This window comes from Sardina pilchardus, chromosome 24 (assembly GCF_963854185.1).
Source record: "Sardina pilchardus chromosome 24, fSarPil1.1, whole genome shotgun sequence".
NCBI lineage: Eukaryota > Metazoa > Chordata > Actinopteri > Clupeiformes > Clupeidae > Sardina > Sardina pilchardus.
Genome location: NC_085017.1, coordinates 11088430 through 11112340, shown reverse-complemented (window position 1 = coordinate 11112340; position 23911 = coordinate 11088430). Strand labels below are relative to the sequence as shown.

At 44.3% G+C, this 23911-nt stretch overlaps 2 protein-coding genes across 2 annotated transcripts; one reads left to right on the top strand and one right to left on the bottom strand.

Annotated features, from left to right (window-relative positions):
* Positions 1–168: 168 nt before the first annotated feature.
* On the bottom strand, positions 169–19104 carry skic2 (SKI2 subunit of superkiller complex). The gene is made up of 29 exons (XM_062530007.1): positions 18988–19104; positions 18516–18637; positions 18227–18348; positions 17989–18106; positions 17639–17753; positions 17426–17500; positions 17119–17172; positions 16853–17022; positions 16580–16732; positions 14419–14564; positions 14079–14225; positions 13676–13760; positions 13303–13409; positions 12973–13119; positions 12469–12565; positions 11931–12143; positions 11168–11278; positions 10885–10996; positions 9898–10016; positions 8681–8812; positions 8146–8283; positions 7889–7993; positions 7442–7577; positions 6967–7093; positions 5999–6209; positions 4331–4441; positions 3181–3399; positions 1633–1773; positions 169–622 (listed from the first exon to the last, which is right to left on the bottom strand). Exons 1-29 carry the CDS (start codon positions 18998–19000, stop codon positions 422–424), a joined length of 3747 nt encoding a protein of 1248 aa, XP_062385991.1. The 5' UTR covers positions 19001–19104; the 3' UTR covers positions 169–421.
* Positions 19105–19322: 218 nt separating this feature from the next.
* Positions 19323–23784, top strand: nelfe (negative elongation factor complex member E). The gene is made up of 11 exons (XM_062530005.1): positions 19323–19406; positions 19658–19752; positions 19866–19935; positions 20020–20165; positions 20304–20378; positions 20855–20898; positions 21036–21442; positions 21894–22038; positions 22336–22390; positions 23295–23397; positions 23497–23784. The coding sequence occupies exons 2-11, from the start codon at positions 19678–19680 to the stop codon at positions 23574–23576; spliced, it is 1200 nt and encodes a 399-aa protein (XP_062385989.1). The 5' UTR covers positions 19323–19406; positions 19658–19677; the 3' UTR covers positions 23577–23784.
* Positions 23785–23911: the final 127 nt, after the last annotated feature.

The following is a 23911-nucleotide window of genomic DNA, read 5'->3' as shown; positions in this document are numbered from 1 at the left end:
GTAGCACCAACATATTTCTCCGTTTTATACTAATAACATTCTGCGCAAAATACTAAACACTATGTAGGCCTAATGACATTAATTGAAATAAACCATACATTATCCAGACAATAAATTACCCTTTCTAGACATTCACTTTCATGAAAGAGTAAAGGTGCCAAACAGGTGTTGCATTACATGCAGCCCATTTAATAACTGTACATTAAATTACAATAAAGCACATAGTGTTCCATTGCAGTTCATAGACTGAGCCATTTGGTCAGACCCAGCTGTGCATTCATTCCTTTCACTCACACAAACTCTCTTTCACTCTCTCACTTTCTCAGCAGTGAAGGTAAGGTCCTCATTCAGATGGCAAGGCAGCCTCTTCTCACCTCTCAAGTCTTTCAACTACACCACACACACACACACACAGCTAGTCTCAGTGAGTGTACAGAGAGGCTGTGAACACAATGTCCCTGCGTATGGCGAGCGAGGCTCTCTCCATCTTGCTGCCCAGTACAGAGTCTCCCACGATCCTGGCGGCCTGCCGCACCTCCTTCAGCACCTCGTCCAGCCGCTGGATGCACCGCACCACCGTGCCCTCTTGCACATCCGTCAGCTGAGCAATCTCCGCAAACGGCTGTAGGAGTTACACACACAGCCATTCAGGCAGGCAGAACATTACATACTGTAGCATTGCATGGCATTACTCTGGCTTTGTGCTAGGCACTGAAGTAAACTAATACTACTATTTAACCATTACGGGGCACTCCACTCTCAGTAATGTTATGGTGTGGAGCTATATCACACTGATAAACACTATATACATGTGATGTGTGATGTGCCTGGTCCCTGTTACTTGTTATACAGTATGTGCTGCAGAACAGGAAGCTGCTGGAAATCAGCTTCTCACTGAGTCAGGCCCGTTTTAAAATGTATTTCATTCATTTCATATTTATTATACAGGAAAGTAGAATAGAATAGAATAGAATATATACTTTTTTGATCCCGTGAGGGAAATTCAGTTCTCTGCATTTAACCCAATTTAACCGAATTAGTGAACACACAGCACACATTGAACACACAGTGAGGTGAATTACACAACCCAGAGCAGTGAGCTGCCTGCCCAACCAGCGGCGCTCGGGGAGCAGTGAGGGGTTAGGTGCCTTGCTCAAGGGCACTTCAGCCGTGGTGGACTGGTCGGGGATCGAACCGGCAACCTTCCGGTTCCAAGCCCGATGCGCTAACCAGTACACCACGGCTGCCCACTAAGTATTAAAAGTAACAGAGTTACAGTTTAAAACGGGCCTGACTCAGTGAGAAGCTGATTTCCAGCAGGTTCCTGTTCTGCAGCACATATAACAAGTAACAGGGACAAGACACATCATACATCAGCATTTACTTACAACAGAAGGCAAACATAGACATCAGTCTTAAATAAAGACAGTGGTTTAAAGCTCAGTGTTTGCAAGTGTATTGAGGATTGTAACTCTGCTACTTTTAATACTTAACTGTATAATAGATATGAAATTAAATGAAATAAGGCGGCTGCATCAAACAGTGCGAGGAACACAAGACAGAAGACACAGAGTATGGTGGCCTGACAGGGAAAAAAAATTCAAGGGTGATTGACCATCATTCATGACTCACCATGCCTCTGGCCCAGCAGTACACCACCTCAGTCAGGCCAAACTTGAACTGAGACACAAAGTCCTCAGCACTCTGAGCTATCCCACAATCCCGCTGCAGATCGCCGATTCTCTGAGCGACACTCAGCACTCGCTCAATGCCCTGGCGAGGAAGAGGAGGAAGAGGAAGAAGAGGAGGAAAGGTGAGAGGAGAATCCAACTATATGGTATATTAGTCATCGCTACACAAATGTGGTACACAGACAGACAGACAGACAGACAGACAGACAGACAGACAGACAGACAGACAGACAGACAGACAGACAGACAGACACAGACAGACACAGACAGACACAGACAGACAGACAGACAGACAGACAGACACACACACACACACACACACACACACACACACACACACACACACACACACACACACACACACAGTTCAGTCAACTCTGTTTTATATGCATTTTCCATACGCCACACTGTGTCACACACACACACACACACACACACTCACACAAAGAGAATCAAAGTCAAATTACTGTCGGACTACCTGTGAACAGCCAGCCTCCAGTGTTCAAACTCTAAAAGACTGCCAAGGACCATGTTCCCGGGCTCATCCTCTCTGTCTTTGTCACACACACCCGCCCCCACACACAGATAACCCTGGAGTTCATCACTAATTCAGGGCCTCTATAGAGCACTTCCCTGTTTGAGGGCTGCTCAGTAACACACTTAGCAGCACACTAGTAGGCAACACACCCCGACATGCTGCAGTCTGTTGCTCAAGCAGCAGGTGAAGTGTCCTTGCCAGCGGGTGGATGATGGTGCGCACGTGTGTGTGTGTGTGTGTGTGTGTGTGTGTGTGTGTGTGTTTGTGCGTTTGTATGTGTGTGTACGTGTGTGCATAGAGGCTAACCTCCAGTCATACAGTTCAGACAGAAGTGATTCAGAGCCTACAGGACACACAGTAAACACACACACACGTGCGCACACACACACACACACGGTGGCAATTTTCCCCAACTGCTGATATAACTGGGGCATGTCATCATGTGATCATCAAATAAATATAGAACCCACTGCACAAACCAGGATGAGCAGTGCACTGCAATTCCCCTTAAATAATTTCAGTGCATCTTAGGCAATCATATAAATGATGGAGGCAGTTTCAACATAAACATTAATTAGTCATGCATGCTGAACTTGGCAGCAGACATACCGCAGGGACTGAGAGTACCACAACAGGGTCATCACACACACACATACACACACACACCTGACCGTCACTAAACAATTAGACCATGAAACCACACGACACGTCAGAACTTGAATGTATCCCATCTGTGCATAGACACAGACAACACATTCTCACATACACAAGCATGCACACACGCACACACAAATAACCAATAGCACCAACTTTTTATAATAGCAATACTAACAGTAGTAACACACAATAGTAACAATAGTAGCACACACACACACACACACACACACACACACACACACACACACACACACACACAAACACACACAGAGAGAAAGAGAGGGGGCGTCCTACCTCCTGCAGTGTGTTGGTGAGGTGGGGCTCCACCTGTGTGTTCTGTGTGAAGATGAGGCAGGACAGCAGGGCGGCGCTCTCCTCGGGGGCGAGGGGGCTGAGGGTGTTCTCAAACAGCAGCTCGGTGAGCAGCAGCTCGTGGCTGGAGATCTGACACGCCACGCGGCCCTTCAGCTGCACCGCCCCGCTCGTATCGATGTACTGCAGCGCCTCAAGGACCTGCCATCACATAGGCCATCATCATCCACCATCACAGTAGTCATAATGGTCATGTACCATCATCATCCACCATCACAGTAGTCATAATGATCATGTACCATCATCATCCACCATCACAGTAGTCATAATGGTCATGTACCATCATCATCTACCATCACAGTAGTCATAATGATCATATACCATCATCATCTACCATCACAGTAGTCATAATGATCATCTTCCATCATCATCTACCATCACAGTAGTCATAATGATCATATACACCATCATCTACCATCACAGTAGTCATAATGATCATATGCAGTCATCTACCATCACAGTCATCATTATGGTCACAGTAAACCCATCATTGATTATATTGCGGTGAGGGGTCAGAAAACACTAGTCATGCATAAGTGTCAAATGCTGTTGCTGTTACTGTACATAATCTACAGTTTTGTGGTTCTGCTTAAGTGATGACAAAAAAAGATATTGACGGGAAGCCAGGGACTCAAGAGGTGGATCAGTTTTGCAGCATCCAACACTAAGCAGCCTACTCTTAAAAATCCTTGTCTTCTTCAGATTATATTGTTTTCTTAAGCTAGTGGAAGCATTTCTAGTTTAATCTCATTTTAGGTGATTGTAAGGATGCTGTCAGACTGATAAACTCCTACACACTGCCATGTCTTTGAGTCATCTCAAGCAATAGCTCTTTACTTGCTGCTACTTGAAACGCTGTGATGTGTTGTTTTTATTGTTTTCATGTAGGATAGAGGATAGACAGGTCTCATTTTACTCATTATTAGTACGTTCTTATATTTATCTTTCTTTGTTTATTATCCACTATAGTAGTTGGTCATAAAGTATCTATCTATCTATCTATCTATCTATTATTTTCTATCTATCTATGTTGGCATGAATCTATGGTCTAGTGTTATGGCATCAAACAAACCTTAATTCTCTGGTAGTACTCTGGCAGAAGGGAGAGAGACTGATCCGACACAAGGAACAACAGTTTATCCATCTCCTCCTGAACCTGCATCCTCTCCTGGACACGTGTAAACTAGGAGAGAAAGAGACAGACAGACAGAGAGAAAGAAACAACAAAATAAGTCATAAAAAACAACGTCATGAGATGTAACAGTTAAGAGAAGAGAGAGAGAGACGAGGAAATTGCAGTTCTGATGTAACTCTCAGCCCTGTTTGCTCCATACATTCCAACACTGTGGCCATACACACAGTCTTGACAGGCATGATGTTGCCACTTAGTTGGCATGGCAATGGCAACGTAAAGGCAGGGCGTGTGTGTGTGTGTGTGTGTGTGTGTGTGTGTGTGTGTGTGTGTGAAAGAGAGTGTGTGTGTGTGTGTGTATGTGTGTGTGTGTGTGCGTGTGTGTGTATGATGATTAATGAGCTCTAATGAGATGGCTCTTTCGCGTCTCCTGCTTCCTGTGCTGAAGCTGCTGTGCCCACAGTGCCAGCTGTGCCAGTTGCCAGGGGAATAGCTCCTTGGCTGAGGGCCTGCTAGTCCATCCTCTGTTACTCAGTAGCCAACAACACATGCTTAACGCAGTACAACACAAATACATGCATAATCAAAAATTGATACAAATAATCTGGACTATCACAATTACTTCAACAATTCAACTGAAAGATTCAGTGTGCCACTCAGACAAAGATTTCCGGCTACCATTTTATTTCTATTCCATTGCAAAATGACAAATCAATGATTCAGAAGGTTGAAGGCATTAGATAGTGTTTCTATATTAAGTAAGTGATTCTGTAAAACATTTTCCAAGGGAATGTCCTACACAATCAAATGAACTGAACTAGACAGCCAGTCCAAAAATGACTGGCTGTCTAGAGCCAGTCCAAAATGAGAAACACCCTCCTCTTTGTATCGGGTTTCAATGGTATGATGTGAGACATAGACGAGAGATAGATTGAAGGGCTGGAGATGGAGAGATGAAAGGACAGTGGACAGCAGTGATGAGATGAACAGCAGGAGGGAGAGAAGGAGAGAAGTGGTGAAGAGACGAGGAGGAGGAGGCAGGGTGTGGGGACCATGGCGATGAGAGATGAGAAAAAGGATGGGAGGGTTCTGGACAGGAAGCGAGCTATGATGATGATGATGATGATGCATAAAGAGGAGCGCTGACCAGTGTGAAATAGAGGAGATCAGCAGAAGAAGAAAAGCAACAGAGAAGGAGCAGAGAGGAGAAGAGGAGGAGAAGAGGGGAGAGGAGGAGGAGCAGAGGGGAGAAGAGGAGGAGAAGAGGAGGTGCAGAGGGGAGAAGAGGAGGAGCAGAGGGGAGAGGAGGTGGTGCAGAGGGGAGAAGAGGAGGAGCAGAGGGGAGAGGAGGTGGTGCAGAGGGGAGAAGAGGAGGAGCAGAGGGGAGAGGAGGAGGAGAAGAGAAGGTGCAGAGGGGAGAAGAGGAGGAGCAGAGGGGAGAAGAGGAGGTGGTGCAGAGGGGAGAAGAGGAGGAGAAGAGGAGGTGCAGAGGGGAGAAGAGGAGGAGAAGAGGGGGAAAGAGGAGGTGCAGAGGGGAGAAGAGGAGGAATAGGGGGGAAGAGGAGGAGAAGAGGAGGTGCGGTGCAGGAGAAGGCTTGGGGAGCAGACCTGCTCGGAGAAGGTGGGTGAGTGGATGCACTTGAAGTCCTTGAGGCAGTCCACCAGCACACGCTGCCTCATCACCCCCTCCACCACCTCCACGCCCTTCAGGTGCAGGTCATTCACAGGGTCAAGGGTCGCGATGCCGTTGGGGTTGGACTCGGCCAATCGCAGCAGTTCTTGCGTTGCTGTCGATATCGCCTGACCTGGAGGGTCCATTCTAGAGGTGCAGGTAAAGGGGACAGGTAGAGTAACGCTCACACATGTGAACACACACTCAGGGACATTATCACAACATCAACACACAATGTCAAACTTCAGTATATTCAAATATGTTTGAGAACTAAATATAATACAGCCATCACACCACAGCTGGAACACACATGTTCTGACGAAGTACGAAGATGTTTAATGTTCAGACTGACTTACTTGCGTTAATTTTGTGTAAGATACAGAATAGATTAGATTAGATTAAACTTCATGGCCACTATGCAGACAGTGACATGCAGTTAGCATTTAACCAGAAGTGCAAAAATCCTCCACCACCACTACATTCCCACACAAAAGCACATGTTATTGCATGTGCTTTAACTTGCACTCTATCCATATTGTTTGTTTTTATTTGTACATCATAATATACAGTATCTTATATATTCTCTGTAAATAATCTGCAAATTGCTTCAGAGCCACATACTATCAGAGGTAAAATCCTTGTTTGTGTTGACATTAAAGCTGATTCTGATTCTAAACCTGATTTTGAACTATAACAATGTTCGCAATACACAATGTTTGCATTCTCAGCTCTTCAACTTAGGAATAGTGATGAGAATAAAGGGCAAACGCAGCCCACACGCTGCTATTGCTATTTGATTATGGTTGACTGTAACCTTTGAAAATATATGCTATAAATTGATCTATTTAATGTGCTTCTATACCCCTAATAACGTACACATGAGCACTTAGAGAAGATCACACACCTGAAGCGTGGCTGCTGCCTTTTGTAGTAGTTGTCAATGATCCGCTCAGGGATCACCTTGAGGGCCTTGACTGTGATGGCGGAGATGTCCTGAGACTTGAGCTTCTGCACTGTATGACTGCAGGGGCCTGAACACAACAAACCCATAAGCACACTTTGAGCTGTGAGCTGTGAGGTGTGAGGAGGGAGTGGGGTGTGAAGTCAGACGGAGGGCTGCGGTGTCGTTTTGAACGGCGGTACAATTCATACGTGTCTTTTAATACTCATCTGATGCTCCACTGCTCTGAGTCTGAGTGTGTAAAAGGTGGGTGTCTGGTGCATGTGGGTATTTTTAACTGATTCACCAAACTGATGAGGAGCGCTGTTGCGTTGGCTGTGTGTGTGTGTGTGTGTGTTTGTGTTTGAGTGTGTGTTTGTGTGTGTGTGTGTGTGTGTGTGTGTTTGTGTGTGTGTGTGTGTGTGTGTGAGACACTGACCCTCTGGAGTGAAGAGTGTTGTGCTGTAGAGGTGAGTCAGGCTGCTGTTGTTCTGAGCGTCTCCTCCAGGCTCCTCGTTGCCCTTCTCGCAGATGATGAGGGTGGTGAAGGTGCGATTGACTGCATCATTAGACACCTTACACACACACAGACATACACACACACACAAACAGAGACACAGACACACAGACAGACACACACAGACACAGACACACACACACACACACAAGCATGAAGAGAGGGATGAGAGAGAGGGATGATCCACAGGTCATTCCTGTGAGGCATGCATGCCATATGACACACTGTATGTATGTTCTCTAAAAATTGAAAAAGTACCCGCACACTGTTGCGGCTGGCTCCTGAAGTGATTTATTTACATAACATTTCGACCAAAGCTGGTCTTTGTCAGCCGTTATATATACACATGTATGTTTTCTGTCTCCTCACCTGTAGGATGACGCCGAGGGCGTTGTGGTGCTGGGAGTTGCTGATGAGGACCACGCGGCCCACAGAGAGAGCTTTCAGCCCAGACATGGAGTCCATCACCGCTTGCTGAAGAAGAGGAGAGAAGAAATCCAGCGGGATGTTTCATGGTCTACAAAGGTCATGATTCCAGAGATACACATGTATGCTCCCTAAGGTTAGGGGACAATTGAAGTAAAGCACACAAATGTGTGTGTGTGTGTGTGTGTGTGTGTGTGTACCTGTAGAGCCTGACTGGTGATGCGTAGCTCAGTGATGGTGTGGTAGTAGGAGACCAGGTCAGACAGCTGACCCTCTGTGTCCATCGGAGGGAGAGTGGACAGAATCTTCTTCAGCTGAGTGATCCTCTTCTCCTGAGCCTGAGGAGGACAAGAGGAAAAACACCAAAAGGGTAAGAGAAAGAGAGAGAGGGAGAGAGAAAAGATGGATAGCATAACCAAAAAAGGGGGAAAAAAGAGAGAGAGAGGGAGAGAGAAAAGATGGATATCAAAACCAAAAAAAAACAAAGGGGGGAAAAAGAGAGAGTGGGAGAGAGAAAAGATGGATGGCAAAACCAGAGAAAAAACAAAGGGGAAAAGAGAGAGAGAGAGAGAGAGAGAGAGAGAGAGAGAGAGAGAGAGAGAGAGAGAGAGAGAACCAAAGATGGATAGGATAACCAGAAAAAAAACCGAAGGGCAGTGGACAAGCCATGTCCAGAAGGAGAAACATTTCCGTGTTAAGGGGCTCGGGGGCTCGGGGTCGGGGGTCGTACTGTACCTGAGTGTCCCGGTGACTCTCGGAGAAGCTGCGCCTCATCATGTCGGTGACCCGCAGCGCCTCCACGCGCAGCAGGTTGAGGATCATGGTGTAGGTGAGGCGGAACTGGGACTGCAGCACGGTGGGCTTGCCCTGAGGAAGCAGGACACCTCGCACACATGAGCCTCTCAGCCTGGCCAAAAAACGCTCTTTTTGCTACCGACACGGCTGCTCCTCACGTTGCCATGGTAACTGTACTCTCTTTAACCAACCCTCTACGTAACTTTGTTATGGAGTCAAAAAAATGTGTGTGCCAAGAATTTACATAGAAATAATACAATACTGAATATACATGGGAGGTGACCAAGTTTAAATGTAACTACACATAATAACATTATAATGCTTTCTAGATACCCAAAGAGAGCTTTACAGTGAGGGCTGGGGGCTCATTTCAACAACTATACAACGTGCAGCACCCACCTGGGAAAAATGTAAGATCTTTGGCATCCATGTACCAACATTACATAATTTTGAGACACTAACCAGAGATGAGACAGACAGATAACACACAGGCAGTCTAAAACTAAAGGCCTTCAGGATTTTATTCGGCTTCCACTGACGCCTACACTAAAACCATTAATAATAACTGTGCTCAGGCCGAACCTCAGATACATTATGATTCATGATGACAGTAGCACACACACCAGATTATTTTACACTGAAAAACTTGAACTAATATGTTTGCCAACAGTGCTGTCAGTCAGGGTGTAGCCTGCACAGGTTGCCCATGTCTTTATACTGTATGGAATGTATTTATGGCGGTGCTCTCTCGGATGAATAGAGTGTCAAATGAATCCCATTTAAAAGCCAAGCACTCACACTGATGGGCAGACTAATTGTGAAAATTAGTTGCTTAATGAAGCTAGTGGCACAGCAAGCTGGACATGGACGCGGATGAGAGATACAGAGAGCTACTGCACAGCTACAGTACAGGTACCTAAAGCACTCAGAGAAGTGAGAGATTTAAGATAGGCTGATCATACTAGCAAAACATTAGGCTCATACACAAATGACATAAATACAGAATGGTGTGTTTTCCATGCAAATACAACACAATGTAAGCACCAGGATGTATGAAATGAATGGATCTAATTTGGGGTGAAAACACACAAAATGTGTGATGCAGCGGAAAGGTGCCTGTGATTGTGAACAGGACATAAGGGCAGCTGTGGACTAACCAGCATCATGACGTGGAGCTCTCCCATGTCGTGAACACCGGTCTTGCAAAGGATGATGACCGTGCCTGTGGCGTCCAGACCTCTCCTACCTGCACGCCCAGCCATCTGAATATACTCACCTGCAGTCAGACAAACCAGGGTAAATACACACATGCGCGCACACACACAGACCAGGGTCAATACACACATGCGCGCACACACACACACACACACACACACACACTAGGGCAAATACACACATGCGCGCCACACACACACACATGCACACACACACACTAGGGTAAATACACACAAACACACAGACCAGGGTAAATACACGCGCACACACACGCACGCACACACACACCATTATCACTCCATAAGTGAACACACACTCATACGCAAATGCAGACAAACTCAATTGTTCGGAGAAATAAAAGCACACACAAACAAACACATAACTCCCGAGCAGAGCACACAGCGACACACACACAGCAAACCTAATTACATGGATCTGTGATTGCATCAGAAAGCCATCAAAGGCCTCTGCTGTGTGACACATTGAGCTGAAAACAAACAGCACCATGGCAGACAGGACCCATCCCACATCATTCATCAGCTGCCAAACACCTGGCCCTTCAGTGCACTGCACACCTCACCGTGTCCCCATCACTAGCACATCTCCCAGCCATCTACCAAAAACCTGCTTTTAGCATCTCAAAGGGTGACTAATACTTGTTTATGAATCATTTCATTTCAAGTGTTCCATTTCATAATCAATCAAAACATGAAATCATCATGTAGACTCTGTTGAAGGGGGACCACAATAGTTATGAGCTGAACAGACACACAAACTCAAGCAGCCATCCCACTCACCATTGTCTATTTAACATGTATGTGTTTGCAAAACATCTTTTCATCCATATCTGCGTATATCATTTACATGCTCTCATCACAGAGATCCAAACCAAAACCAAGCGTGTCATTGTGTGTGTATAGAGCTCTTACCGGGCAGCAGATTCCTAAATCCGGTGCCATCGTGTTTGCGGATGGAGTCAAAAACCACTGTCCTGGCCGGCATATTCACCCCCATGGCAAAGGTCTCTGTAGCAAAAAGAACCTGTGTGTGTGTGTGTGTGTGTGTGTGTGTGTGTGTGTGTTTATTTTTTTGTGTATGTGTGTGTGTTTGTTTGTGTTTGTGTGTTGATTAGATCCAACAATTGATAGATAGATAAATAGATAGCAATTACTATTCCGTAAACTTTAGTAAGAGTTTGATCACATGGCTCACCTTTACAAGCCCGCGTGAGAAGAGCATCTCAATGACCTCCTTCAGGATTGGCAGGATGCCGCTGTGATGAACACCAATACCCCTTTTCAGCAGGTCCCTCATCGACAGGATCTAAAAAGTAACAATCAACAGCAGCAATCAGCCATCTTCAGAAGCCTCTACAGAGTCCAGAAATGGCTGAGACAGAGCGTTTACTGTAAGCAGACAGAACACCAAATGGTGTAACTAACTAATTGCTCACCCCAGAAGAGACATCTGAATCAGATATACCCAGGAAAAGGACCAATCACTACCTGCCCCCCCTCCTATTTGACCCCATACATGAATTTGTATTCAGGCATTATAACTAGCCACGAGTATCAACCGTTCATGGCTTCATAACTTTCCCCTTAAGGATCAATAAAGTACCTTGGCTTCACTTGTAACACTGTGGTGTGCTTGGAGATCTACTGTAACGTCTAGAATAAAGGACTATTCTCGCAAGTGAGCCTCAAGTTTGACCTGCTCTGAACTACATTGGATGAACTCAACTTTTATAGCATTCTTCAATCTTCATACAACAAAAGTTCCTTATCCATCATCAAACCTGATCAGTTGATAATAAATGTTACTGTACTTTTTCAATTCAACACTCAATTGCAGTAGACATCTGAAGGCAGAGGCCTTGGGTCATGGAAAAGCAGATCACAACAGAGGCCTAGAACCTCCTGCTCCTCACCTCCACCCCCCCCCCCCCCCCCCCCAATCCCCTCCCCAGCTCTACCTGAGGCAGCTGTCGGTCGCCCCCCCTCAGACGACTCATGCTCTTCTGGAAGAAGGAGTGGATCTCGCTCTTCTCCGTGGCGCTGGTCAGGTCCAGCGTGCCCAGCGAGCGGGCGTTGTCGTCGCAGCGCGTCCGCGAGAACGTGAACGCCACCACCGGCGTCTGCTGCCGCTGAGACAGGAAGTTCAGCAGCGTCAGCCACACAGCCTTGTCCTGCGTGGAGGAAAGGAGAGAAGATTACAATGTGATTTACAATTAAACCGTTTCCATCACCTTAATTCGCATGATACCTTATGCGCGTCGAGAGTTAATCCACCCCTCTCTAGCAAATATCTATTCGCATTAGAAATTTTGAATTTAGAAATTAGAGATTAGAAATTAGAAGTGTGTTTTCCAACCGGGATTTCTTATTTGAATAATTAAAATGTGCATAAGACAGTTGGCTGGAAACACAACTAATGTCACAATAAGGTGATGTCCCACAGTTACACAAAGGAGTCTTTCAACTGCGAGGATTCTCCTTCAGCTCAGAGCAGACCTGATTGGGTGTGGTGTTCTGAGACGTGTTCTTGGTGCCAAAAGACTGGGCGTGTTTGCTCGTGCGCTCCTTCTTGGCATCCACAGCTGCGTAATACCTTTAACAGAAAATTCAAGAAGTCATGAGAACAGCAGGCTCACCATGTGTATTCAGGGAGCATTAAATATCAAGACACTCCACAGGTTCAACTACCCATCAAACTGTGATTGGTGCGGGACCCTATAAGAGGCTTGAGTGCCTGGTGACGTTTTTCAACAGGTTTTTCAACTGATGATGGGCTAGGCCCGAAGCGTTTGTAGTTTTTTTGTTTGTTCGTTATGGCCTGTAATGCTCTTTCGCCATTTTAAATACAGTTTTGTCTAAATAAACCTATTGAAGAAGGATTAAATATCAAGACACTCCACAGGTCTCCAACTACCCATCAAACTGTGGAATTTGCCATGGCAACCGTCTCTGTAATATCATGTAATGCCAGCTCAGTGTGGTCCGGAGCGCAAACTGTACCCTTTCGTGAGGTAGTTTCCAGCAGCATCAATCAAGAGGAAGAGCTCTTTCTGAGTCTTGGTGCTGTTTCCTGTGTACAGGTAGTGCTCCAGAGGCACAGGTCGCTTCATGGTGCTGATCACATAGATGTGCCTCTTCTTAAGGCGTCTGGGGGAGGAGAATTAGAGGACAGTGTACTTAAGAGGGGATCAAAGCACATTTTCTACACGTTGTACAGCAACATTAATTCATTCGGAGTAAATAAATTCATCTTAATTGCCTAGGAAAACATTCTGTCAAATTTCATCTGAAAAGTGTGGGGGTAGTGAGAAGGCAACTGCGATGACTTACCCAATCCACTCACTGAACTCCAGTGCATTGGGAACTGTGGCACTAAGCAGGATAATGCTTACATGCTCCGGCAACATGATCAGGACTTCCTCCCACACCACACCTCTCTGAGGGGAAGAGACAGAGAGAGAGATAGAGAGAGAGAGAGCGAGCGAGCATGAGAGAAAGAAAGAAGGAAAGAAAGAGAGAGAGAGAGAGACAGGGGAATGCCCAGAGGAGAAGAAGAAAGAGGAACAAAGATTTTGCAGAGATGAATCGAATTTATGTCATCCTGCAGCAAGTGTTTTAAATTCAGATGCTTAGATAAAAGCAGTATTTGTTAAGATTGTTTCAGTTAAGATTCTTTTTTTACTCTTTTAGATGAGGGCCTTACCTCAGCATCATTAATGTAATGAACTTCGTCAAAGATCACCCACTCCAAATCCCGAATAACTTCAGAACCATTGTAAAGCATTGATCTGAGGGGAGAAACAAAATATACACCATACAACTTTACAGACTGTAAAATTGTGGCCTTTGAGTTTGCATCAATTTTAGCCTCTGGACTTTTAAAACATTTACTACAAATCTTTTGGCAGCTGAGCCCAAGACAGAGCACTCAGCTCTGTCACTCACTGTCTTCCTAAGGGACACTTCAATATGTAGCCAGCAGGGGATAAAACACTTGGTTCCTAGATGAGTGCTCAAGCCCATCAGCAAATGTCTACTGTGGCGTGATGTGATGTGACACAGAGGCAGGCTAGATTGGACCTGGGACTCGCAGCTGCGGCGCTGACCTGAGGATCTCGGTGGTCATGATAAGGCAGGAGCCCTCGGGGTTGAGCTGCACGTCTCCCGTCAGCAGGCCCACATCCCCAAACGTGGTCTTAAAGTCCCGAAACTTCTGATTGGACAGGGCCTTAATGGGGGAGGTGTAGATTGTCCTATGAAAAAGAGAGAAGAGAAAATATGATTCAAATAAGCTCAGCCTAAGGAAGTGCGCGCACACACACTCACACAACCCATGTGGATATACACACTCTTTGTACACACATATACATACATACATAAATACATACATACATACATACATCTACACAGACCTGTAAACACACTGGTGCATGAACACATGCTTACCTGGTCATGTGTTTCTGGGAGAGCGCAATAGCGTACTCTGCCACCACGGTCTTGCCAGCTGAAGTGTGCGCCGCCACAAACACAGAGTCGTGGGCCTCCAGTCGGAGGACGGCCTGCTTCTGAAACACGTCCAGCTCAAAGGACCACTGCAGGACCACGAGTGGGAGGGGGAAGAGATAGAGGGCAGCAGTGAAAATTCAAGCTGATTGGCATGCCTTACAGTAGAGAGAGTCTGGCTCTGACTGGAATAATTAGTACACTGAATGCATTTTTTTTTCCTTTTATTTGTGGGTTAAAGGTTTTATGGGGCATCAAAGCTATTGTGTTGACAGCATATGCAAAATTATACAGTGTTTAGCTGAAGAGGGAAGATGGTCAGAACATGACAGATTGTCCTGTGAGCATGGCTGTTAGTTGTCTGGTCAGCTGATTTTATGGGTGACATTGTGTAATTTGTTTACTTAAACATAATTTACAAAAGTCAAATAACAAAAACATCATGATCTTGACATATCACCCATATCCCTATATACAGTGCCTATAGAAAGTCATCATACCCTTTTGAAATAGTTACTTTTTTTGTCTTACAGCCTGAAATCAAAACCCATTTCAAAAAACATCTTTTCCAGTTTTATTTACAAATGTAGCTGTACAACATCAAAATAATGAAAAAAAAGTCAACAGTTCTGAAAATTAATACAAAATTAAAAACTAGAATAACAGGGTTGGAAAAGTCATCATACCCCTGACTTAATACTTTGTAAAGCTCCCTTTTGCTTTCATTACAGCCATCAATCTGTTTGGATATGTCCCGTGCAGAAATGTTAAAATTTAGTCAAATTCTGTAGGGAATGGCGATGGACTGCTCTCTTCAAGTCAATCCACAGATTTTCTATAGGATTTAAGTCAGGGCTCTGACTTTGCCACTCAAGGATATTCACCATTCTATCCTTAAGCCACTGCTTTGTTCTTTTGGCAGTATGTTTAGGATCATTGTCGTGTTGGAAGGCGAATGACCTCCCCATCCTCAGCTGTCTAGGAGAGGGACGCAGGTTTTCCTCAAGAATTTGGGTGTACTTGGCAGCAACCATTTTCCCTTCTATCCTGACCAATTGCCCAGTCCCTGCTGAAGAGAAACATCCCCAAAACATAATGTTGCCCCCACCATGCTTCACAGTAGGTATGGTGTGTTTTGGGTGTGTTTGGGTGTGTATACTGTGTTTGGTTAGCGCCTGGAGCTCAGTCCAAAAACGTCAATCTTAGTCTCCAAAAAGTTCGATCTTAGTCTCATCTGACCATAAAAGCTTTTTCCACATGGTAGCAGAATATTCCAGATGTGTTTTTGCACTGAACTCCAAGTGCAATGTTTGGCGAAAACCAACACAGTACACCACCCAAAACACACCATACCTAGTGTGAAGCATGGTGGGGGCAACATTATGTTGTGGGGATGTTTCTCTTCAGCGGGGACTGGGCAATTGGTCAAGATAGAAGGGAAAATGGATGCTGCCAAGTACACCCACATTCTTAAGGAAAACCTGCGTCCCTCTCCTAGACAACTGAAGATGGGCAGGTCATTCGCCTTCAAAAACGACAATGATCCTAAACATACTGCCAAAAGAACAAAGCAGTAGCTTAAGGATAGGATGGTGAATATCCTTGAGTGGCAAAGTCAGAGCCCTGACTTAAATCCTATAGAAAATCTGTGGATTGACTTGAAGAGAGCAGTCCATCGCCATTCCCTACAGAATTTGACTGAATTTTAACATTTCTGCACGGAAAATTGGGCAAATATTCCCCTATCTAGGTGTGCAAAGCTATAATAGAGACATATCCAAACAGATTGATGGCTGTAATGAAAGCAAAAGGAAGCTTTACAAAGTATTAAGTCAGGGGTATGATGACTTTTCCAACCCTGTTATTCTAGTTTTTAATTTTTTATTAATTTTCAGAACTGTTGACTTCTTTTTCATTATGTTGATGTTGTACAGCTAAATTTGTAAATACAACTGGAACAAGATTTTTTTAAAATGGGTTTTGATTTCAGGCTGTAAGACAAAAATAGTAACTATTTCAAAAGGGTATGATGACTTTCTATAGGCACTGTATGTGACTATGTAGGGTGCCTTTGGGAGCAAGTTTCAAGTTTCAGGACTGGTACCTTGAAAGCTGGATCAGGGACACGTTTGTAGAAGTCCTCGCATGGTGAGGTGATGTCCACAGGTATGGCCCACTTCTTTGTGGCTTCCTCTTCACTTTTTCCGTCTTTCTTCCCAGCAGCGGTGGCAGGAGGGTGAGAAGAGGAAACAGGACCCTGAGAAGAAAAGCAAAATCAAACAGTACTATAAGAATTCAGCTTGACTAGCTGATGGTTACGCTAGAGCTATGCCACACGTGTACCCGTTTATAAGCAAAGGTTTCTCCCCACCAATACCTCCTTAATTCCGAGGTCTTCCAGACTGTTTGTTCTGGGAAGTTTTGGCGTCTCAGCACTTGCTGGTTTTCCCTCCTTCTCCTCTGCATCAGGAGCGGCATCAATGATGTCATCAAAAGTGGCCAGGAGGGACATCAAGTTCACTTCCCCTTTCGTTGTTGTTTTGGCCTCTGAAGATACAGCAGTGACGTCAAAGTGTCAATATGTACAACTTAGTTTCAGGGGTGTGGGGGAGCCGTGTGGATTAAGTAGAAATGGACTCATACCTTTAACACTGAAGTCCATTCCTGTTTTCAATCCAGGAGGCACTGTTAGCAAATCTGAAGAGGAGAGGTTCTGTTTTTAGAACCAGGCAGGAGCGAAGGGAGCTATTTACTAAACACCGTCATGCAGGCGAAGATGCTAGTATGCAGGCGAAGATGCTAGTATAGACCTTCTGTCTAATACTGCAATTCACTCATCTGAGATAAATTTCCCCTCTATCAGTCCTAATCAAATAAGCATTTCAAAGAAAATATAGGAGATACCCAAAAATAAAGCAGATGATTTCAGATAAAGGGAGCAGTGGCCCACCATTCTCAAAGTCAATGTCCTCTTCCAGCTCTGACTTCTTCTTTATCTGTTCCAGAGTCAGTTCCTCCATGGCAGCTATTGGAGAGAAGGTTGTTGGATGAAAGAACAAGAAGAAGGAGAAAGGCCAGGAAATGTTTAAAAATAGCACGCAGTCTCTCTCGATGACAAAGGGAAGACAGACAAACGTGTGTGGGTGCTCCAGACCAGTCCTACCTGGCAGGAAGGGGTAGTTGGTGTTGCTCCCTCTCAGGCTCTCCGAGGGTGGCCCTGGAGCCCTTTGCAGGGACAGTGAGTTCTTGGCAGACAGGCCTGTGTTCTCCAAAGGCACCTGCAGGAGAGACAAATTTCCCTCGGGATAAAGTATTTATCTATCTATCTCATCAGATAAACATGTGTGAATGTACTGATTGCAAACACAGAACTTTCATTTTCTTGTTCTAATCTAAAAATGAGAAGATGAAGGTAGGGCAATAGACAATATCTTTAAGCAATTCCTTGCCGACATTAAATCCGTGAAAATGTGAGATTTAGTTTTAATTTAAAAATAATTTTCTAGTTGCTACCTCTGTGAAGTCCAGCAGCATTCCTGTGGTTGGATCTCTCACCACGGATAGACCAGAGTGTAGCGGGGTGGGAGGACAGTGCAGAAGAGAATCCAAATGCTTCTCTCTCTTGGTCAGTCTAATATTAAACAGGAAAATGCAACATGCAAAAGAGAAACAGAGTGTTGACAAGGGCATTAATTACACAAGTATACGATCATAACACCATAATTACTGTGTGAAAATACTTTCCACGCACTTGATAAACTTCTCGAAAGCAGCATCAGTGTCATGGATGGGCAACCACGCCGGGTCACTCAGAAAACGCTTCTCCACCTCCGCCTGTAAGTCAACGCTGAATGGAGGCAGCCCATGTGGCAGCTGGGGGTTGGCACACAGCAAATGTGTCCAATGTTATCACATCTCATCAATACAAATGTTATCTTTAAGTTTTAACAAATCAGAAGTAAGCTGAAGATTGCTAAATACATAAATGAGAACAAAGTGCTTTTAGGTAGCCTATAGTTAGAAGTAAATGACCAGCTTACTGTGGTCAGTGGATGCAGGGGCTGGTGAGAGGGGAGAGGATGAGTCAGGAGTTCAAATTTCCCGGAGCATCCGACCTCCAGCAAAGACAGGGGCAGGTCCGCAGGCCCCAGAGGAGGCAACTCTGCAGAACAGTGTCAGTAAGCAGACCATACATTCATTTGAATAGGGCAGAAAAGCTAGAGATAGATTAAACATTTCACGTGATCCATACCCATAATAACACCATCTTGCTCCAAGCTATTAAAAAAATGATCACTTTATGCTACATGCCGTCGTGGTTGCCACACACAGCTATGTTTACAGCTAGGATAGCTGAAGTTACATTCATTATGGGTTGCATTTATGTTAGCCACTGGCTAGGTGGCAAGCTAGTACACAATTAGAGAAGGCTTTCAGGCATTACACACCTGCAACTGACATTTTCACAACATTTTGTAGATTAAATGACTGCACTTCAGTAAAAGCGCTTACCTATTCTGTCCATATCTCTTTATGGGGCACCGGACTGTTTCCAATCAACTTAGTCAGCGAAGTTGCAGTGTTCATACCAGATATGTTGGCACTATGCAGACTTTCGTTTACTGTCTATGGTGTTAGGCGGATGTACGTCTCGCGGAAGTTGGTGATTCTTACGTTTCAAAACACAATTGCAACTTTTTGTGAGATAAAAAATATATATATATATATATATGTTGATATGGTTTCTTTCATCGGTCGTACTTGTATTATCCAAACGAATAACGTGAACAACTGTTTGATTTATTATTTATTCATCATTTGGCCAGCATTCGATTTGTCCAACAGAGCTATGACATCATTTTTCTGCGCCTGTGTTGATGTGAGGATCTGAGAATCGGTGGGAATTATAGAAATTTCTTGAAGCCAGAAAGGTTTGCATAATAAGACAATGCTAACAAGCCGTTGTTATAGTGAAACATAGTTATCTGGTTTTAATGTAAACACTGATCTAATATCCCAGTAGACTGTTCATTGAATTGCTTCATTTGATCGATTCAATTAACGTTAGCACACATTCGATTAGCAAACAAACCTGTTAACGTTGTTATGTGCTATCAGCGTTTCACAGGTAACAACTCAACTCTGAAATAGAAATAGTGAAACTACTGATATCCCTTTATAGGTTTAAACAACGTGATCAAGATGGTCGTCTTTCCTAGTGCTTTAACAGAGGAAGAAGAGGCACTGCAAAAGAAGTATGCCAAATTGAAAAAGAAGGTGAGACATGTTTGTGCCTTTGTTATGACATGAGCACTGGCACGCGTACACTCAACGACGAGGATTTGTTTTTTGTTCCACCTGACAATGTAGTCGCATGTTTCTCCTTTCAGAAAAAGGCTTTCTCGGCTTTGAAGAAACAGAGCTCCACTAATCAGAACAATCAGGCAGGACTGAAGAGAAGTATGTGTTAAGGGCGACGGTTAGTAAGTGAAACAGCTGCTAGAGGAACTTCTGTTCATGTCGAATTTTCTCTTCTTTTTTCAGCCTTATCAGACCAACCCGTGCTGGACTCAGCGTCAGCTACAGAACAGGCAAAGAAACTCATCAAGTCTGGGGCCATCAGTGCTATCAAATCAGAGAATAAGAACTCTGGTTTCAAGCGCTCACGGACATTGGAATGCAAACTTAAGGTGAAGACGTATAGACGACTGTATTCCACATGGGTTAAGATTGCATTAATTGTGAGCTGCAGTATAATAATTTGTGTAAGTAATGGTTATCCTTTCCGACAGTGTTTAAAGTCAGTGCAAAAACGTTTTTTGTTTTAGGACCCAGAGAAAGGGCCGGCCCCAGCCTTTCAGCCATTTCAAAGAAGCTTCTCCACTGATGATGAGCCTTCAGAGGTAAATGTGTCACTTGATTCTAACACAGAAACTTGGGTCTATCACAAAAGCCAAACAGTGCAGCTGTCTGTGTGGTATAAAGATTTGGGGTACGCTGCAACCAAATACCAACCAAAACCTAACCAAAAGTAACATACAGGGAACGTTACTGGAACCAAAGGCTTACGTAACTAGAATGTTCTGGGAACCAAAAATGGCCAGTAGGGAAAGGCCCGTGTCCACAGAGCATCATCAGTAGTGTAACGCAATAGCAAGCAATCTAAAACACTGACACTGCTTCTACTAGGCTGACGTGATCCAAAACACGCTGCAAATGTGTATGTGACAGAGATCAACTGATGTAACAATATGAAATAGAAGGAAATAATGAAACTCCATCAACAACAATGTGCACTTAAAACATTCACTCTCTGCTCACTGAAACCGTGTTAATTTGTATGAAAATACTATTTAGTCTATTCGTTTCTTTCTTCCAGTCTGGCAAAAGGAATCAAAGATCTCACAAATCTCTCTATGAGAGGTAAGTAATAAGTCCAACTTGTTAACCTTTTTAATTGTCTTGAGTTTGGCCCACAATTTTTGAACAATAGGTCCACACTGTTTATCCATTATTTTAATGGATTGTAAGTGATGTTGTATTCTCCCTCCCCCTCTCAGTTTTGTGACTCCAGGTGATCGCCCCCGTGAAGATGAGGAAGGTAGTGGGACCCCAGTGCCTAGTGGTACCCCAGTGCCTAGTGGGACCCCAGTGCCTAGTGGGACTCCATTGCCTAGTGGGACTCCATTGCCTAGTGGGACGCCGTCGTCTAATCGAGAAACCGACCGCGACCAAGAGCGAGAGCGTGAAACGGAGCGAGAAAGAGATCGAGAAAGAGAGAGGGATCGGGAGAGGGACAGAGAGCGAGAACGCGACCGAGAACGGGACCGAGGCAGAGAAAGAGACAGAGACCGCGAGCGCGAGCGTGACAGGAGTCGAGAGAGGGACCGTGACCGTGAGAGAGACCGCGACAGAGACCGTGATCGGGAAAGGGACCGGGAGAGGGACAGGGATGGACCATTCAGACGTGAGTGTCCTCAGTGCTGTTTTTATAAATCTTTGCTAACATTTGTGCTGTCTCTTAAACTACAGCTCAAAACTGTATTGGTGTAATGGTCAATTGCTCACTGTTATTCATAAAATCTGAAGGCACCTACCCTCACTGCTCCCCGAGCGCCGCTGGTTGGGCAGGCAGCTCACTGCTCTGGGTTGTGTGATTCACCTCACTGTGTGTTCACTGTGTGCTGTGTGTTCACTAATTCGGTTAAATTGGGTTAAATGCAGAGAACTGAATTTCCCTCACTGGATCAAAAAAGTATATATTCTATTCTATTCTATTCTATTCTATATGGTGTAAATGTTTTTTAAATGTTTTATGCACACCGTTGTAGCAGAGTGGGAGAAAGAAAAATAAACAGTGATGCAATTTTGTCAATTTTATGAAACTTGGAAATAACTGGCTCGTGTGTGTTGTTCAGGCTCTGACACATACCCTGAGCGGAGAGGAGCACGGAAAGGCAATACAGTGTACGTGTATGGCACAGGCCTGGTGGAGGACAACCTGCGCGCAGCCTTTTCCCCACACGGCAACATCATCGACCTGTCCATGGACTCCCCACGCAAGTATGTCTGCAGTCATGACTACAGCTGCATCATATTCAGTCTGACAAGTCTGTTCATTATGTGATCATAAGACCATGGCTTAAAAATGCTAAAATGGATTTTTAATGAAGGAAAGCTTGCTTGAACTAGTTAAATTAGATCAACAAATAAATCTAATATTGTCTCCAGTGTTATTCTCACTAACAGTACATTTATGGCATGTTGTACCTCCCTATTCCTAGAGTATGTGTTGTAACTAAGACTGCTTCCTAGAATAGACACATGTCTCTGGGTAATGTTCTTTCTCTATCGCACCAGCTGTGCCTTTATCACTTTCGAGAAGATGGAGTCGGCTGACCAGGCTGTTGCAGAGGTAAGTGAATACATGAGCACTTTTTTCACTTTCCTCAGACTGACACATCTGTTCTTTATAGATATAGATAGGAATTTGATTTGAGTATTTTCCAGGTTTCCAGAGAGGTTATGGAAAAATGTTTGTACTTCCAGACTGTTACATCTACAGTAGGCCTACTCTGGTGAACTAAAAAACTAAAAACATTGGTGTGAAAGCACATTCCAACACAGACAGCTTTCTCTGCTCTGGTCCAACAATTGGCCATTGCAACGTATGGGCCGTACGTTCATAATCATACTAAATGTTTGGCCTGGTTGGGTACAGATCCTAAATTACAAAATGTGTGCAGCTCAGATACAATCTTCAGCAACATAATAGTATCTGTATTGTGATTTTTAAGATTATTAATTTAGGTAGTAATCATTTAGCCCTAATTGAAACAATGGGCAAAGTACCAAGTTAGTGAAGGAGCATGAACTTTGCATGAACTTAGCTGTTGTGTGGGTCCCATGTGAAAGCATTTAGCTCACCCATTAATGTGTGTGCTTAGGATCTTCCTGGTGGTGTTGAATTAGCTAACCGATTTCGCCTCATTTTGAAGTTCACTCTAGTTAGACTTTAGACTTTGCACATTGCCCGTAATTTAAATTAGGTCCCCCAGTTGTTTTTTGGATTTGACGTCAAGTATAGTCTGAAAAATATCTACCACGAAGTCTGGAAATTTGAGTATGGAATTTTGAAGAAGTGTAGGAACCCTGTATTATTGGAAAGACACCTGAAAAGAAAGACACTTACTTGATGCAAGTAGAAGGCAAATTGGTCTCGATCCATTTAATCAATCTGTTTCAACATCAGATGAAACAACAGATAATAATTTCTTTTGTATCGCTATACATTCTCCTTTTTTTTCTGTCTGTCTCAGTTGAATGGCACTTCTGTCGGTGACATTCCCATCAAAGTCAGCATTGCCAGAAAACAACCCATGCTGGAGGCAGCCACGGGGAAATCTGTCTGGGCCTCTTTGGGTAAGTCTCCGGTCCACCAAAGAAGGCGGCTGTTACACATACTGTTTGCTATCCACAAAAGTAATGCCCTGTTGTTGTTGTTGTTTTTTTTCTCCACAGCTGTGCAGAACAGTGCGAAGGGTTCCTACAGAGATAAGAGAAACCAAGTTGTGTATGATACTGCAGACTTATTTAAGTAGGTTTGTCTAGTACTGTTTCTTATGTAGTATGATGAGTAATGGAATATCCTGCTAGTGCTGAATTTTAGAAAGCCGGAGTGCTTGCTTTTGTACAGACGCATGTGGCAATTAGGAACCTTTCTGCAAAGACGCTTTACTCAGTTTATGTTGACAGCAACTTTCTTTTTTTTCTGTGGCACTCAATAAAGCTTGTCAATACATTTTTCCATCCCGGGGTTGGTGTAGTTGTGTGATGTGGAGTTTAGTGCACCTCAGTGTGCTGTTACACACAGCTCTTATGGCACTGGAGCGTGGCATGGAATCACATCCAACCATCAGCATGTGTACAAAAAGGT